Source organism: Anomaloglossus baeobatrachus, chromosome 8 (genome assembly GCF_048569485.1).
Source record: "Anomaloglossus baeobatrachus isolate aAnoBae1 chromosome 8, aAnoBae1.hap1, whole genome shotgun sequence".
Classification (NCBI taxonomy): Eukaryota; Metazoa; Chordata; class Amphibia; order Anura; family Aromobatidae; genus Anomaloglossus; species Anomaloglossus baeobatrachus.
The window spans coordinates 216,224,501-216,243,548 of NC_134360.1; the positions used below are offsets into that span (position 1 = coordinate 216,224,501).

The 19,048-nt window shown below is 44.6% G+C and overlaps 1 protein-coding gene across 4 annotated transcripts in view; it reads left to right on the top strand.

Moving 5' to 3' along the window:
- Window positions 1-3,912: 3,912 nt before the first annotated feature.
- Window positions 3,913-19,048, top strand: part of DMBX1 (diencephalon/mesencephalon homeobox 1) — a 51,631-nt gene continuing 36,495 nt past the window's right edge. The window contains exon 1 of one of the 4 annotated variants that reach the window (XM_075320172.1): window positions 3,913-3,972. Coding sequence is in view for 2 of the 4 variants with exons in the window: in XM_075320170.1 (XP_075176285.1) it covers window positions 3,980-4,003 (24 nt within the window). In the remaining 2 variants the exon portion in view is untranslated. Of the gene's footprint in view, window positions 4,004-16,810; window positions 16,886-19,048 lie in introns of those variants that run through there. The other 3 variants (XM_075320170.1, XM_075320171.1, XM_075320174.1) reach the window with 3 other exon arrangements.

Genomic DNA, 19,048 nt, shown 5'->3' on the forward strand with positions numbered 1-19,048 from the left:
AGCATATGCTGGACGATTCCCGGGCAGAACGATTTCGGGGGAAGACAATTGCGGGCAGAACGAATCCCGAGCAGGACGATTCCCTGGCAGAACGATGGCCGGCCAGGACGTCTCCCGGCCAGGACGATCGTCGGACAGGACGATTGTGGGGCAGGACTATTGCCGGGCAGACCGATTCTCTGGCAGGACGATTCTTTGGCAGGACTATTGCCGGGCAGGACGATTCCCAGGCAGGAGAATTGCCGGGCATTACGATTGCCGGGTAGGACGATTGCCGGGCAGGACGTGGCTCATACTATACAGGTGTAGCCGGATTTATCGCATCCAGTTTATGTCGATATTTCAGGGTCGGATAGGACTTATGTTTCACATCGGTTACAGGTTATGTGCGACATTACAGTGCGATCTCCTCGTCTCTCGCTTCCTGGTGCGACGTTTGCAGCAGTTGTAGAATGTCGCTGTCTGCCCCTCTGCGGCTCCTTCTCCGGGGCGGGGGTCGGGGGTCGGAGGCTTCACATCCCCTTATTGTGACAAACGTAGGATCCAGGATTAAAGTAAAAGGGTTTTAATTCCCCCTAAACGGTTTTCCTGGAGGAGAAGAGACTTTTCTTAAAAAGCCCCTTGAAGAAGAGAAGCCTTTATTCATCTAATCCTCTTATCCAGCCACTGGAGTCCAGTGCCCTGAGCCGCAGAGCTGACACTCACTGCGCCCCCACCAAGAAACTGCCAGTGACATGTGGTGAGACGCTACACAACTCTGTCTGTCCCTGGTCTCTGTCTCTGTCCCTGGTTTCTGATGCCTATTTCTGTCCTCTGTGCTCTGTCTCTGTCCTCTCTGTGTCTGTCTCTGTTCTCTGTGTTCTCTCTCTCTCTCTCTCTCTCTCTCTCTCTGATCTCTGTCTCTGTCTCGCTCGTTGGTCTCTGTCCTCTCTGTCCCTCGTTTCTTATCTCTGTCCTCTCAGCTCTGTGTCTCTGTCTCTCTGGTCTCACGCTGTCTCTGATCTCTGTCCTCTCTGACTTTCTGGTCTAGCTCTGTCTCTGATCTATGTCTCTGTCCTCTCTGCTCTGTGTCTCTTGTCTCTGTCCTTGGTCTCTCTCTATCTCTGATCACTGTCTCTGTTCTCTCTGTGACTGTCTCTGTTCTCTCTCTCTGGTCTGTGTTTCTCTGGTGTCTGTCTCTGTCCTCCCTGCTCTGTCTCTGGTCTCTGTCTCTGATCTCTGTCTCTGTCCTCTTTGTTTCTGTCTCTGTTCTCTCTCTCTACCTCTGTCTCTGGTCTCTCTCCTCTCTGTCCCTGGTCTCTGATCTCTGTCTCTGTACTCTCTGCTCTGTCCCTGGTCTCTGTCCTCTCTGCTCTGTGTCTCTGGTCTCTGCCCTCTCTGTGTCTGTCTCTGTTCTCTCTCTCTCTCTCTGGTCTCTGCCCTCTCTGTCTCTGTCCTCTCTGTCCCTGGTCTCTGATCCCTGTCTGTCCTCTCTGCTCTATGTCTCTGGCCTCTGTCCTCTCTGTGTCTGTCTCTGAACTCTATATATAATCTCTCTTGTCTCTGTCCTCTCGGTCTTTGTCCTCTCTGTCTCTGGCCTCTGTCTCTGTCCTCTCTGCTCTGGTCTCTGTTCTTTCTCTGGTCTCTAATCTTTGGTCTCTGTCCTCTCTGCTCTGTGTCTCTGGTATCTGTTCTCTCTGTCTCTGAACTCTCTCTCTCTGTTGTCTGTCTCTGATTTCTGTCTCTGGTCTCTGTCCTCTCTGCTCTGGTCTCTGTCTCTGTCCTCTCGGTCTCTGTCCTCTCGGTCTCTCTCTCTGTCTCTGATCTTTGGCCTCTGTTCTCTCGGTCTCTGGTCTCTGACCTCTCTGTCTCGGTTGTCTCTCTCTGGTCTCTGTCCTCTCGGTCTCTGTCCTCCCTCTCTGCTCTGGTCTCTGTGTTCTCTCTCTCTGTCTCTGATCTTTGGTGTCTGTCCTCTCTGGTCTCTGTATCTGTATCTCTGGTCTCTGATCTCTGGTCCCTGTCCTGTCTGTCTCTGTCCCTGTTCTCTATCTCTGTCCTCTCTGTCTCTGTCCTCTCTGTCTCTGTCCTCTCTGTCTCTGTCCTCTCTGCTCTGCTTTCTTTCTCTGATCTCTGGTCTCAGTCCTCTCTCTCTGTGTCTCTGATCTTTGGTCTCTGTCCTCTATGTCTCTGTTCTGATCTCTGATCTTTAATCTCTGTTCTCTCTGCTCTGTGTCTCTGTACTCTCTGTTCTCTGTGTCTCTGGTCTCTGTTATCTGGTCTTTGTCCCCCCTCTCTCTCTCTCTCTCGGTCTCTGTCTCTGATCTTTGGTCTCTGTACTCTGTCCTCTCTGTCTTTTCTAATCTCTGATCTTTGGTCTCTGTACTCTCTGTCGCAGTCCTCTTGTCTCTGTCTCTGCCTCTGTCCTCTCTGTCTCTGATCTTTGGTGTCTGTCTCTGTCTTTGTCCTTTCTGTCTCTGATATCTGGTCTCTGTCCTCTCTCTCTCTCTATTTCTCTCTCTTGGTCTCTGTCTCTGATCTTTGGTCCCTGTCCTCTCTGTCTCAGTCCTCTTTGTCTCTGTCTCTGCCTCTGTCCTCTCTGTCTCTGATCTTTGGTGTCTGTCTCTGTCTCTGATATCTGGTCTCTGTCCTCTCTCTCTCTATTTCTCTCTCTCTCTTGGTCTCTGTCTCTGATCTTTGGTCTCTGTCCTCTCTGTCTCTGTTTCTTCTGTCTCTGTCCTTTCTGGTCTCTGATCTTTGGTCTCTGTCCTCTCTGTCTCTGTCCTCTTTGTCTCTGTCTCTGTCCTCTCTGTCTCTGATCTTTGGTCTCTGTCTCTGTCCAATCTGTCTCTGATTTTTGGTCTCTGTCTCTCTTTCTCTGTCCTCTCTGTCTCTGATCTTTGGTCTGTGTCTCTGTCTCTGATCTTTGGTCTCTGTCCTCTCTATCTCTGTTTCTGTCCTCTCTGTCCTCTCCGACTCTTTTTCTGTCCTCTCTGTCTCTGTCCTCTCTATCTCTGTTCTCTCTGTCTCTGTCTCTGTCCTCTCTGTCTTTGTCTCTCTCTCTGTCTCTGTGTATCTCTGTCCTCTCTCTCTCTCTGTCCCCTCTGTCTCTCTGTTTCTCTCTCTGTCCTATCTATCCTCTCTCTGTCTCTCTCTCTCTCTCTGTCCTGTCCCCTCTGTCTCTCTGTTTCTCTCTCTGTCCTATCTATCCTCTCTCTGTCTCTCTCTCTCTCTGTCCTGTCCCCTCTGTCTCTCCGTTTCTCTCTCTGTCCTCTCTCTCTGTCCTATCTATCCTCTCTCTGTCTCTCTCTCTCTGTCCTGTCCCCTCTGTCTCTCCGTTTCTCTCTCTGTCCTCTCTCTCTGTCCTATCTATCCTCTCTCTGTCTCTCTCTCTCTCTCTGTCCTGTCCCCTCTGTCTCTCTGTTTCTCTCTCTGTCCTATCTATCCTCTCTCTGTCTCTCTCTCTCTCTGTCCTGTCCCCTCTGTCTCTCCGTTTCTCTCTCTGTCCTCTCTCTCTGTCCTATCTATCCTCTCTCTGTCTCTCTCTCTCTGTCCTGTCCCCTCTGTCTCTCCGTTTCTCTCTCTGTCCTCTCTCTCTGTCCTATCTATCCTCTCTCTGTCTCTCTCTCTCTCTCTGTCCTGTCCCCTCTGTCTCTCTGTTTCTCTCTCTGTCCTATCTATCCTCTCTCTGTCTCTCTCTCTCTCTGTCCTGTCCCCTCTGTCTCTCTGTTTCTCTCTCTGTCCTCTCTCTCTGTCCTATCTATCCTCTCTCTGTCTCTCTCTCTCTCTCTGTCTCTGGCTTTGCCTCTCTTGGCTTGTGTGACCCCACACTCATTGGAAGACAAGTTGCAGGAGCAGAAGTTGATGATTGACAGCTGGGAGGACCAGTCACAGAGCACAGCTGGAGTTAAAAGTCTCTTGTAATCCCTCCCCCCAGCACATGGCAGAGAGACTGCAGGGAGAGTGGAGCTCCGACCGACCCGACCGATCCCAGAGGTGAGGCATGGACTACCCCAGTATGAAACAGGTTATTTATCTATTATCTATCTATTATCTACATCTATCTATTCTCTATCATCTATTATCTATCTATCTTTCTAACTATTATCTATTATCTTTCTATTATCTATATATTATCTTTTTATCTATTATCTTTCTAATATCTATTATCTATCATCTTTTTATCTATTATCTTTCTAATATCTATTATCTATCCATCTATTATCTATTTATTATCTGTTTATCTATTATATATCTATTATCTATCTATCCATCTATTATCTATGTATTATCTATTTATCTATTATATATCTATTATCTATTTTTTATTATTATTTATTATCTATTATCTATGTATTATTTATTATCTATCTATCCATCTATTATCTATTTATTATCTGTTTATCTATTATCTATTTTTATTATTTATTATCTATGTATTATTTATTATCTATTTATCTATTATATAACTATTATCTATTTATCTATTATATATCATCTATTTATCTATTATCTTTCTAATATCTATTATCTATCTATTATCCATCCATCTAATATCTATCTGTCTTTTCTCTATCTATTATCTTTCTAGCTATTATCGATCTATCTCTATATTGTCTGTCGCGGCTTCACGCTGTCACTTCTAGAGCATTTACTGTGTGATTCCCGATGGGGACAGTGGTAATATCCGCGAAGCACTGGGGAATGAATGTAATTGATCTAACCCTCCATTTCTATCGTTATCCCACTTTGAACCTATGCTCTATAGATGACGATGATATTATCACATCACCTTCATCTGCAAGCGGTAATGCATCGCACTCTCTTCTATCACTTTATGGACAATTTTGTTGCAGGATATAAAAAATATAAATAACATTTTTAAATAAATCCAAATCTCATAATCTGCAGAATAATAAAAGATCAATCAGAAGAGAAAGATAGAAATCCAAGCACCAGAATGATAGAGAACGAACGCAACGTGCAACAGAGAAATCACGGCAGCATTATTACACCGCAATATACAACAGGAGGCGCAGAGATATGATATAGTTATATTATACAGCAGAATGAATCTTATAATTACCGCTCCATAAGCATACAGACAAGACTTTGCTCCTGCACTCAATATTACTGCCCCATACACATACAGACAAGACTCTGCTCCTGTGCTCAGTATTACCGCACCATACACATATAGACAAGACTCTGCTCCTGCACTCAATATTACTGTTCCATACACATACAGACAAGACTCTGCTCCTGCACTCAATATTACTGCCCCATACACATATAGACAAGACTCTGCTCCTGCACTCAATATTACTGTTCCATACACATACAGACAAGACTCTGCTCCTGCACTCAATATTACTGCCCCATACACATATAGACAAGACTCTGCTCCTGCACTCAATATTACTGTTCCATACACATACAGACAAGACTCTGCTCCTGCACTCAATATTACTGTTCCATACACATACAGACAAGACTCTGCTCCTGCACTCAATATTACTGTTCCATACACATACAGACAAGACTCTGCTCCTGCACTCAATATTACTGCCCCATACACATATAGACAAGACTCTGCTCCTGCACTCAATATTACTGTTCCATACACATACAGACAAGACTCTGCTCCTGCACTCAATATTACTGCCCCATACACATATAGACAAGACTCTGCTCCTGCACTCAATATTACTGTTCCATACACATACAGACAAGACTCTGCTCCTGCACTCAATATTACTGTTCCATACACATACAGACAAGACTCTGCTCCTGCCCTCAATATTACTGCTCCATACACATACAGACAAGACTCTGCTCCTGCACTCAATATTACTGTTCCATACACATACAGACAAGACTCTGCTCCTGCACTCAATATTACTGCCCCATACACATATAGACAAGACTCTGCTCCTGCACTCAATATTACTGTTCCATACACATACAGACAAGACTCTGCTCCTGCACTCAATATTACTGTTCCATACACATACAGACAAGACTCTGCTCCTGCCCTCAATATTACTGCTCCATACACATACAGACAAGACTCTGCTCCTGCACTCAATATTACTGTTCCATACACATACAGACAAGACTCTGCTCCTGCACTCAATATTACTGTTCCATACACATACAGACAAGACTCTGCTCCTGCACTCAATATTACTGCTCCATACACATATAGACAAGACTCTGCTCCTGTGCTCAGTATTACCGCACCATACATACACATATAGACAAGACTCTGCTCCTGCACTCAATATTACTTCTCCATACACATATAGACAAGACTTTGCTCCTGTGCTCAGTATTACTGCCCCATAGAGACAAGACTCTCCTCCTGCACTCAGTATTACTGCCCCATACACCAACAGACAAGACTCTGCTCCTGCACTCAGTATTACTGCCCCATACACCAACAGACAAGACTCTGCTCCTGCACTCAGTATTACTGCCCCATACACCAACAGACAAGACTCTGCTCCTGCACTCAGTATTACTGCCCCATACACCAACAGACAAGACTCTGCTCCTGCACTCAGTATTACTGCCCCATATATATATACAGACAAGACTCTGCTCCTGTGCTCAATATTCCTACTCCATACACATACAGACAAGACTCTGCTCCTCTGATCAGTATTACTACCCTATAGACCCGCAACACACATCCGTTTTTTTTGTACATGTGCGGTACGTATTTGCACGTACCGGAGACATGGAGACCCATGTTATTCAATGGTAGATGGCACACACACGGAAAATCACACAGAACGTGTGTCCATGTGGTAAGAACGTGTGTGCGCTTTTCTACACGGACGACATGTCCATTTTTGGCCGGCAGCACGCAGGCACGGACCCACTTTAGTCTATGGGTCCGTGCCTGCACGGACCGCACACGGAGTATGTCCGTCTTCAGCACGTATCGTCCGTGTCCGTTTTTCATCACAAAATCTGCAACACTTGTTTCCAATCTATCAGGTCAATTGAAAGCAAACAACAACACCAGGATCTTATGATGAATGATTAAAATCGTTAATTGGGTAAGAATGCGGGCCTTTAAAAACGGACAGCACACGTACGTATTTTATGTCAATACGGACATTCCACACGCACACACGGCTCGCATACGCCATCACACGGATGCCATACGTACCGGAGAAACGCCCCTAAAAAACGGAACACGGACCCGAAAAACGGACCGTAAGACACGTACTTTTTTTTGCGGAAGTGTGTTTTAGGCCATACACATACAGACAAGACTCTGCTCCTGCGCTCAGTATTACTGCACCATACACATGCAGACAAGACTCTGCTCCTGCGCTCAGTATTACTGCACCATACACATGCAGACAAGACTCTGCTCCTGCACTCAATATTACTGCCCCATACACATATAAAGTCTACTGTGGTCCTGTACACAGTATTACATCCCCATACACATACAGAGAAGACAATGCTCCTGCGCTCAGTATTAATGCCCCATACACATACAGACAAGACTCTGCTCCTGTGCTCAGTGTTACTACTTCGTACACATACAGATAAGACTCTGCTCCTGCGCTCAGTATTACTGCCCCATACACATACAGACAAGACTCTGCTCCTGTGGTCAATATTACTGCCCCAAACACATACAAACAACACACTGCTCCTGCTCTCAGTATTACTGCTCCATACACATACAGACAAGACTCTGCTCCTGCACTCAGTATTACTGCCCCATATATATACAGACAAGACTCTACTCCTGTGAACAGTTTTACTGCCCCATACACATACAGACAAAACTCTGCTCCTGCGCTCAGAATTACTCCAACATATACATACAGAAAAGACTATGCTCCTGCGCTCTGTATTACTGCCCCATACATATATAGACAAGACTCTTCTCCCTTGCTCAGTATTACTGCCCCAGGCACCTACAGACCAGACACCTCCTGCACTCAGTGTTACTGCCCCTTACAAATAGAAACAAGGCTCTGCTCCTGCAATCAGTATTACTGCCCCATACACATACAGACAAGATTCTGCTCCTTTGCTCAATATTACTGCCCCATACACATATAAACTCTACTGTGGTCCTGTACACAGTATTACTATCCCATACACATACAGACAAGACTCTGCTCCTGTGATCAATATTACTGCCCCAAACACATACAAACACTCTGCTCCTGATCTCAGTATTACTGCTCCATACACATACAGACAAGACTCTGCTTCTGCGCTCAGTATTACTGTCCCATACAAATACAGACAAAACTCTACTGCTACGCTCAATATTACTGCCCCATTCACATACAGACAAGACTCTGCTCCTGCTCCCAGTATTACTGCCCCATACAAATACAGACAAGACTCTGCTCCTGCTCCCAGTATTACTGCCCCATACACATACAGACAAGACTCTGCTCCTGCTCGCAGTATTACTGCCCCATACACATACAGTCAAGACTCTGCTCCTGCTCGCAGTATTACTGCCCCATACACATACAGACAAGACTCTTCTCCTTCTGCCCCGTGTTACTACTCCATGCACATACAGACAAGACTTTGCTTCTTTGCTCAGTATTACTGCCCCATACACATAAAAACTCTACTCTGGTCCTGCACTCAGTATTATTTCCCCATACACATACAGACAAGACACTGCTCCTGTGCTCAGTATTACTTCCTCATACACATACAGACAACACTCTGCTCCTGCGCTCAGTATTACTGCCCCATACACATACAGACAAGACTCTGATCCTGAGCTCAGTATTACTGTCCCATACACATAGAGACATAACTCTGCTCCTGCGCTCAATATTACTGCCCCATACACCAACAGACAATACTCTGCTCCTGCTCCCAGTATTACTACACCATACACATACAGACAAGACTCTGCTCCTGCGCTCAATGTTACTACTCCATGCACATACAGGCAAGACTCTGCTCCTGCTCCCAGTATTACTGCCCCATACACCAACAAACAAGACTCTGCTCCTGTGCTCAGTATTAGTGACCCATACACATATAAACTGTACTCTGGTCCTGCACTCAGTATTATTTCCCCATACACATACAGACAAGACTCTGCTCCTTTGCTGAGTATTACTACGCCATACACCTACAGACAAGATGCTGCTCCTGTGCTTAGTATTACTGCTCCATACACATACAGACAAGACTCTGCTCCTGAGCTTAGTGTTAATCACCTATACACATACAGACAAGACAAAGCTCCTGCACTCAGTATTACTGCCTCATACACATACAGACAAGACTCTGCTCTTGCGCTCAGTGTTACTACTCCATGCACATACAAACAAGACTCTGCTCCTGCGCTTAGTATTACTGCACCATACATATGCAGAAAAGATTCTGCTCCTATGATCAGTATTACTGCCCCATACACATACAGACAAGACTCTGCTGCTGTGCTTAGTATTACTGCACCATACATATGCAGACAACACTCTGCTCCTGTGCTTAGTATTACTGCCCCATACACATACAGACAATACTCTGCTCCTGCTCTCAGTATTACCGCTCCATTCACATACAGACGAGACTCAGCTTGTGCGGCCAATTTTACTGCTTCATACACAAACAGACAAGACACTCCTCTTGTGCTCAGTATTACCGCTCCATACACATACAGACAAGACTCTCATCCTGAGCTTAGTATTAATGACCCATACACATACAAATAAGAATCTGATAATGTGCTCAGTATTACTGCCCCATATGATAAGGGGGCATTATTTAGGGTGATGTAATCCAAGTTATGCATCCACGTCTTAAAGCTGTCTGCATTCTATGCATTCTAAATTATGAGTCATTTTTCAGTTACCCTGCATGCTATTCTTCCACACAGACCAGTGATATACAAGATGTACACGGATCCGTGTAGAAAGATGACTGCTTTAATTACAGAAGTTCAGATACATTTAAAGAAATCATTTTGCTAGGAGCCTAGAATACGTAACATGTCTCCTATTGGGTAAACAGCAAAAAGAGCTTATTCTGAGATATCTACTGTATGTATATGTGTTTCATCATTTTATATTAAACTTGAATATATATATATATATATTTATTTATATTTATATTAAATATTAATCACTTATGACCAGAAAGTCCTGTAGCTGAGAACAGCTCAATCGCCATTTTTAGTCCTGTTTTTGGATATCTTCATATAATTATGAATATCAACCATAACAGTCCATAACCATGTCCATAACATTCCCCATTTGGAGATAGCCAAAAATCTTTCCCTAGTTCCGTCAAGTCTATCGATCTGTCCTAATGCTGATGGTTACCTCACTTGCCAACGAGATAACCCATCCCTTGTGGATGAACCTCCTCACCCAACAGATTATGCAGAGGAAGTCAGATCCTGTCCGTATCCCGTTGACTGTCCTCATGGCTATGTTCCACATTGGCGCACGTTATTTGAGGGGGAAGGAAGTGGTGGTAGTCCTCTCATCAATCCTTTCATCAGTTCATATTCATCAGGGTTGGTTGCACTCAAAGCCTCATATTCCTCAGGCGGTGATGGTGGGACATAATCAAAGGTGGTATGTATAGTCATCTTCTGGTCCATAAGCTTGGATACCATCTTCTTGACACAAAGTATCGTGTAGAAGAAGGGAGACAGCCATCTCCTGGTCTCAGGTCCGACATCTTTTTGTAGTGGGATGCATGGATCTATGTGGGTCTCCCTTCCACCTTTACAGCAGTGCTGATGATCAGGAAACCTTGAAAGGTCACATCATATCTGATTCCAGGGCTCATAGACAGCCATCTTCTGATCTGGATCTGGTTGGATCTGGAGTGGAGGAGAAAACTCAAGAACGTATGTTAGTCAAATGTTTAATTAATGAATTCATAGAATCATAGAATATTAGAGTTGGAATGGACCTCCTGGGTCATCTAGTCCAACCCCCTGCTCAAAGCAGGATTCACTAAATCATCCCAGACAGATGTCCAACCTCTTTTTAAAGACTTCCATTGAAGGAGAACTCTCAACCTCTTGTGGCAGAATTAATTAAACAAGTTTAGTTAAAGTATCTGGGGCTACTTCTAAACAGGATTTCATAGGGTCTCAACTTAGTGGTCCCTGCTGGGGTATGTCTGACACTGAACAACACAAGGGGAAGACTCTAATGCCCTTGTTTCCTCCACTGCCCTAACTTCTCAACCCTCCCACTATTCTGTGGACAGTATGGGGTGTGTAGGGTCAGTTCTGTCCCCAAGGCCTGCCATATCTTTTTGGCTGGCAGAAAAAGCAGGTCCCTGGCCACTTCTATGGTCTCCGGGAGCTCACAGCCACACTCTATCTCAGTCCTCTTCTTCTTCTGAGACTTGCTTTTAAAGGGTCAGGACAAAATGTTTTCCCAAGAATTTCCATCTTTCCTTTCTTCTTCACATCAGGGTCACTTAAGGAGCACAGATTGGCTGACTGTTTCTGTGTTAAGTGGTCGCATTGCTGCTTCTTTGGCTGTTCTGCCAGCAAGGGCATTTCTTACTTCTTCCCTTGATTCCTGCAATGTAGGCCTCAACTGTGCTCACCGTGACTGTGTCTGGCAATAGCAAAAGCTTCCATAAGTTCTTATATGGCCTCATGGTGGTGTACAGTTCCATTGGCGGTGATCAAGTCTTTCATCTTCAATATAGAGTAGATGTTGGCTGCCATCTTGCAGGCTTCAGTGAGCGCACATACCTCTGCTTCTTTTCCAGACAGGGATGAGGGTGGCGACTGCTCTATCAGCACAGCGTCTTCTGCTACCACCACTATACCTGTGTGGAACTGTCCATCTTGATCTACATATCTTGATCTACCTGCAAAGTGGTTAAGTTAAGGTCTTCCAAGGGTATATATATTACTGTAATGAATCCAGATGTATACTGGAGAGCAAGGCAATCATATGTAGAGCTATGCTAGAGTAGACTACCTCTTCCAACAAGGTGTCAGAGGTAGGACACTTACCCCTTGGAAGAGGGAGAGGTGTAGCAGGATTAATGACCGAACACCGGGAGATGGTGACATTGTCAGGGAGCAGTGATGTAATGCGGAGCATTGATCCTCAACTGGTACTTTAGGTTGGTGCTTCTCGGAAGACTGGATCCAATCTGGCTAAGTGGTATCCAAAGGGCCGCTGTCTTCCTCCATGGCAAACAGGCATCATGACTTCTGGTAGTCAGGCAGGCCCAGGGCTGGAGATAACGTGATGATACTCTTCAGGTGACTGTGAATGCAGCACATTAGTACGTGGGGTGGTCTTGGAAGCTGCTAGACTCATCTCCACACCTCTTGCCACTTGAAAGAGTGTCTTAGTCCTTCATTCTGTAATCAGGAGTCCCATCTAAAGTTTGCGTATGGGCTCTTGGAGACCAGATACAAAAGGACTATACCCAGGTTTGTATGGAAGAGCATTGGGTATAAATTGGAGTCAAGAGAACACTGAGATTCCAAAAAGTAAGATCCCCTAAAACCCCGGAAAAAGAGCACAAGAGTGTTTGGTAACTAACAAGCAGCACCACCCTAACTAGTTATACACATCTAGAAATATCGGTGGAGCGTGCCTACTCTACCTAGACACCTCATCACCGCCTAAGAGACTAGCTAGCCTCAAAGAAGAAGAAAGAAATCCCAAAGAGATAGTTAAAGCCCCAACATATATTGACGATAATATAAGAAGCAAGCAATACACAGTTTGTTAGGGCTAGACTTAAGCAAAGAGAGGCCGTGCTAACTAAGACACAAAAGGGTAGGATAGATCACTGTGTGCTGCCAGCAAAAACCCTAATATATACCAACTCCTGATGATCAAATTCCCTTAGGACCACACGATCCTCCACCCACTACATAAGGGAACTTTTGTGCAAGATACCAGGCAGGATAATATACAAGCAAGATTATCTCAAAACTAGGCTAAGTAGCAACTGCCATAGGCAGAAAAATATTCAAAGTCCAACAGGACAAAATAGTGAGCAGTCCATTGATGTGGTCTAATAAGTTGTATACTAGGTACAGCAAAAAAAAAAAAAATATGCAAAAGTGAAGGAAAAACGTTTTCACCGGACTATCAGCAATGTCCTTTGTCAAGGTTCATTAGTGGGAACAAAATGGGGCACAAATGCATATATAACCAAAAAACGTAGAGTGGATTTCAGGTCTTTATGTCCCTCCTCTGCAGCCTCTGCTGCACCAGTAATAAACAGAGCAATGACTTTGGGTCCTAAGATGGCTGAGAAAAAGGAACTAAATGTTGGCCAGAATAAAATGGCATCTGAAGAGGAAGTATGTAGTAACTGAGTGAAAATGGCTGCCTAAAGAGGATCTAAGTGTTGGACAAAATGTTGTCCAAAGAGGCCGGAAAGGGAGTGACATGGGGCATGCCATCTACATTCAGGGCAGGAAATAATGGGGTGGGTGTACGTGGACACAGTGCTCTACAGAGAGAACACAAGTCCAACCTATGGCGACAGCTTATAGGGTTTTTCTTTCTAATGGGCCTGGGAGAAGCCATTTTCACAGACAGGCAATATACATGTAGTGTAGTTACTAGATTCAGAATTACATTTCTTCAATCCATCTCAATATTTTCACTTCCCTTGATGTTCTATCAATATCACATCCTTTACCTCTTCTCATCTAATCTACCCCCTTGGGCAGCTATTCCTGCCCCTCTCCCCTTCCGAGGAGCATTCTCCATTTTGTTTTCTTCCAACATGCTAAATTTGCTGGTATCATTTGACGTTATTTCACAGATCTTCAAATACAAAAACTAACACTTCTCTTTTTTTGCAATTTAAACATTTTTCAGGTGTTCCCCTATTCCTTCTGCATCAGAAAATGCGTAAATTCACAGGATTGTATATACAAACGTCTAGATTCTATCTCAGTCAACAACACGAACACAATAGGATCTTTTGCTTCAGGAAAGAATCAGAGTGCATGACAAAACCAGTATCATGTGGGTGGCAAGAGATTTCATCCACCCTCACTATACGCCAGCCGTACATTGATATTACAAGTACCAAAGTCTGTTTACACTACATCACCTTATAAAGATGGTCCATCCAAAACTCAAAAAACCTGATCAAGGCTGAGGTTAAGGATTTTCCCCTGTAATGCTATTCTTCTCCTAGGATCACGAATAACACATTATCATCCACTAAATATAGCCAGTGCTCTTTACCATCACGTCAGTACTTAGCAGGAAACCGTACCAGGTTACAGTCAGGGCTCTTACCATAACTCTGTACCTGGACCCGGAAAATCCCCCCACAGTCTCCTAATCGGGGGTGACTTACCAGGTTACAGTCAGGGCTCTTACCATAACTCTGTACCTGGATCCCAGACCATATCGATTATTTCAATTATTGATTGGACCTGTCACACAAAGATGTATCCTAGCTGTATACAGTTAACTTCTCTAAAGTATTACTTCCACGCAAGTAATACAGCTGGGTACAGTAACATAACTCAATAACTCACTTCTGCTTTGCAACTCTGCTATTTCCAGACAAACAGAGAAAAGACGAAACAACACAGACTGACATAAAATAAGGACACAAGACATAACATGCAAGTGTCTGAACTCTCCAATTACACAGTCAAAAACAGTTCTTCATACCAGAATTCAGCTTATATCCCAACATCCCCCTTTTGTTTTCTAAAACCAACGGAGCTCACAACTTCCACTTTTTCACGGAACACATAAGACATACATTACACATTGCATTATGCAGATGTTTTAAGAGATATTATGACCGAATTCGCACTAGGACTTTTATCTCACAGAGATCGGTCATCAGGTGTCTTGACTCGGGCAGCCGACACCTCCCCTTCCAAAAGGAAACACACGTAAGTTTATTAAGGCAAGATAAGAAATGTTCTTGCCTATTTTGTGGAGTTGCACAATCTCCCCACTCGTGTGTTTTCCATTGCATGGCTGTCTGTCATCTAGACGTTTCGTCCTAGGTGACGTTGGGCGCCATCTCATAAGGGGGGCATAATTTAGGGTGTTGCAATCCAAGTTATCCATCCATGTCTTAAACCCATCTGCATTCCAAATCATGAGTCATTTGTCAGTTGCATGCATGCTATTTGTCCACACAGATCAGTGATATACGAGATGTATACAGATCTGTGTAGAAAGATGACTGCTTTAATTATGGAAGTTCAGATAAATTTAAAGAAATCAGTTGGCTAGGAGCCAAGAATATGTAACACGTCTACTATTGGGTAAACGGCAAAAAGAGCTTATTCTGAGATATATATGTATATGCGTTTCATCATTTTATATTAAGCTTAAATCAGCACAAATCACTTATGACCAGATTGTCCCGTATCTAAGTACAGGTCAAACGCCATTTTCAGTCCTGTTTTTGGATATCTTCATATAATTCTGAAAACTGACCACTCAGTATTACTGCCAGATACACATACAGACAAGACTCTGCTCGTGCACTCAATTTTATTGTTCCATATACATACAGACAAGATTCTGTTCCTATGCTCAGTATTACTGCACCATACACATACAGACAAGACTAGCCTTCTAAACTTAGTGTTAATGGTCCATACACATACAGACAAGACTCTTCTCCTGCACCCAGTATTACTGCCCCATACACATACAGACAAGACTCTTCTCCTGCACCCAGTATTACTGCCCCGTACAGATACAGACAAGACTCTTCTCCTGAACTCAGTATTACTGCTCCATACACATACAAACTAGACTCTTCTCCTGCACTCAGTAGTACTGATCTACACACAAGCAGACAAAGCTCAATTCCTGCGCTCAATGTGTGGAGTCATAAGATAAACATATGTGGGACACCTCATGTGTGTACTGTTTAGTTGCTCATGAGTAGGACACCTCATGTGTGTAATGACTAGTTGACCATGTGTAGGACACCTCATATGTGTACTGATGAGTTACACGTCTGTAGGACACCTCATGTGTGTACTGTTTAGTTGCACATGTGTAGGACACCTCATGTGTGTAATGATTAGTTGTCCTGTAAAGGACACCTCATGTGTGTAGTGATTAGATGTCCTGTATAGGACACCTCATGTGCGTAGTGATTAGTTTCCCTGTATAGGACATCTCAGGCTATATGTGTACGCTGTGTTTTTTTGTCACGTTTTTGTTGCTTTTTTTGGTGCACTTTTGTTGTCAGAACTTTCTCACATTTGACATTGTACCTTGGCTGGTTTTAGAAAAATGGGCGGGACCCCACGTCATTTAAAATAAATAAATAAATAAATAAATAAATAAATAAATAAAATACTTTAAAAAAAAAAAAAATGGGATGCCCTCTATTTTTCATAACCACCAAAAGGTACAGCAGACAGCTGAGGGTTGCAGCCTGCAGCTGCTGCTGTTCCTGTGCTGGATAAGAAAAACAGGGGGGGGACCCCCACGTCATTTACCCCAAAAAAGTAAAAAAGTTGTAAAAAAAACAGCTGGCCAAGCAAGCTATTCCCCCATCAAGCTATTCTGTTATTTCTTTCTATCTATTCTTTCTTATTATCTATTCTATATGTTCTTTCCATCTATCATTAAGTTTTGGTTGGAGTTTTGGATGCAGTTTTGGTTGAAGTTTGTGTCTCATGTTTGCTTCCCTGTATTTTGGCAGGATCCTCGATTTGCTGTTCGGCTCATTTAGTGTAGTTCCTTTGCTCCCCAGGTCAGTTGCTAGCATTCGTTGATCTTTGTGAGTTCTGGTTATTTTTTTATTTTTTTGTCTTTTTTGTTCATCTTTACTGCTCCTCATTTTTCGTGATGTGGTGGTTTAGAGACCTTTGAGTACAGTCATCCATCGTGTCGTGTGGAGATGAGCGGCGTCAGTCTTGGCCTCTCCTTCCACTCAGGTTTGTGATGTTGTTTTATCACCATTTAGAAGATTACAGAAAGTGATCTTGTAAAATCAAGTAGGAATAATAGAGGAACCTTCCTTTGCCCCATGTTCTGGCTTGTCTCGGCTTGTCAGGGCCAGAGGGAGCACAGAGCTCGACCCCATGTTCTGTCTGTCTTGTCTCGGCTTGTCAGGGTCGGAGGGAGCACAGAGTTCGGCTCCATGTTCTCTGTTGTCTCGGCTTGTATGGGCCGGACTGGAGGGAGGACAGAGCTCGGCCCCATGTTCTGTCTTGTCTCGGCTTGTCAGGGCCGGGCCGGAGGGAGCACAGAGCTTGGCCCCATGTTCTGTTTTGTCTCGGCTTCTAAGGGCCGGACTGGAGGGAGCACAGAGCTCGGCCCCATGTTCTGTCTTGTCTCGGATTGTATGGGCCAAACCAGAGGAAGCACAGAGCTCGGCTCAATGTTCTGTCTTGTTTCGGCTTGTCAGGGCCGAAGGGAGCACAGAGCTTGGCCCCACATTCTATCTTGTCTCGGCTTGTATGGGTCGGACAGGAGGGAGCACAGGGCTTGGCTCCATGTTCTGTCTTGTCTCGGCTTGTATGGGCCGGACCGGAAGGAGCACAGAGCTCGGCCCCAGGTTCTGTCTTGTTTCGGTTTGTATGGGCTGGACCGGAGGGAGCACAGAGCTTGGCCCCATGTTCTGTCTTGTCTTGGCTTGTCAGTGCCGGAGGGAGCGCAGAGCTCAGCCCCATCTGTGGTCTCATACAGTGAGGGCAACCTCTGAGATTTCTGGGATGAGCTGCATTTTTTTTGCCGATTTATTGCTTCCTATTTATGAAATGTTTTCAAGTGAATTGTTTCTTGTGTCTTGGTGATTGGTAGTTTTCTCATTTGTTGTCTTTCTTTTGATGTTGTGGGCTTTTCTTTTTTTTCTTGCTGTGGTTTCGCTGAATGAGTGATGGACATGACGAGAGTTGTCACCCGGGGCACGACGTATGTGATACCCTGTGCCTCCCGGGGGCACTGGATGCGGAGTAATCTCCTGGCTGAGCCCCTCAGCTGATAGACATGGATTGGGGCTCGGGATGTGATAGGGTCACTGATTCGCTATTTACAAACCTTGTAATAGAGACGTAAAGAGCTTTTAATTCTGGTTGTGAAATTGCCCTGAATTGCGCTCATTCCCTCGCCACCCGGTGAATGAAGTGATTAAGCCTCCTCACAACACATCAGTCACGCTGCATTAGCCCACAGAAAGCTAATTATCCCAATTAGCGGCTGATTTATAATTAATGGCTTCGTCCAAGTGATAATTGGATGTTAATGGATAACAGTTTTTTTTGTATGGGGTTTCCCTGAGGCTGCGCCACCTCCGCCCCCTCAGAAAGAAATCAGAAATAAAAGTCCTATTTGTCTGACAGCTCCAGGGACAGGACCGGCCAGCAGCTGCCAGGACCATGCAGTCCCCAGGAGGGGAAGATCTGATGCCCCACAGCCCCCAGGCGAGAGCGGACACCCTGCGGAGGAGTCCTCATCAGTCATGGGCCTTATTACTATTTACTCTCTGGTTGTGTCACATTATTAGAATTCACATTATTAATATTCTCAGGGCAATGAATCGTCCCGTCCATGCGTTTTATCTCTGCTCTTCTGTATAACCCGTATTCATAAGTGTAATATTACCCCTGGTGTCATTACTAGGATGGCTTCAACAGTATTTCTCAGCTCGCACATTATCTGCATCATTATTGGTCTTTGTTATCGTTTGGTAATTATTAGGGCTACGAATAACAGTAATAATAACAGAGCTAACAAAAGAGGATAGAAAATATAGAGGATAAATCACCACTAGCACTATGGCATGGGCCAGGGGTCTGCCTGAGGGTCTGGTGAGGGGATGTATGGTCAAGTGGGGGTGTTTGGGTGAGAGGGTGGTCTAGGTCAAAGCTCTTTGTGAGGGGTGTGTCTGGGTGGGAGTGTGGTATGGATGAGAGGGTGGTGTGGGTCAAAGGTTAGGGCAATGGAGGTGTCTGCATGATAAGGTGGTCTGGTGAGGGGGGATGTCTGGGTGAGGGCATGGTCTGGGTGAAGGATCTGGGTGAGGGTGGTTGTATGGGTGGTGGGATGGTCTGGGTGAAGGGTCTGGCTGTATGGATGAGAGAGTCGTCTGGGTGAGG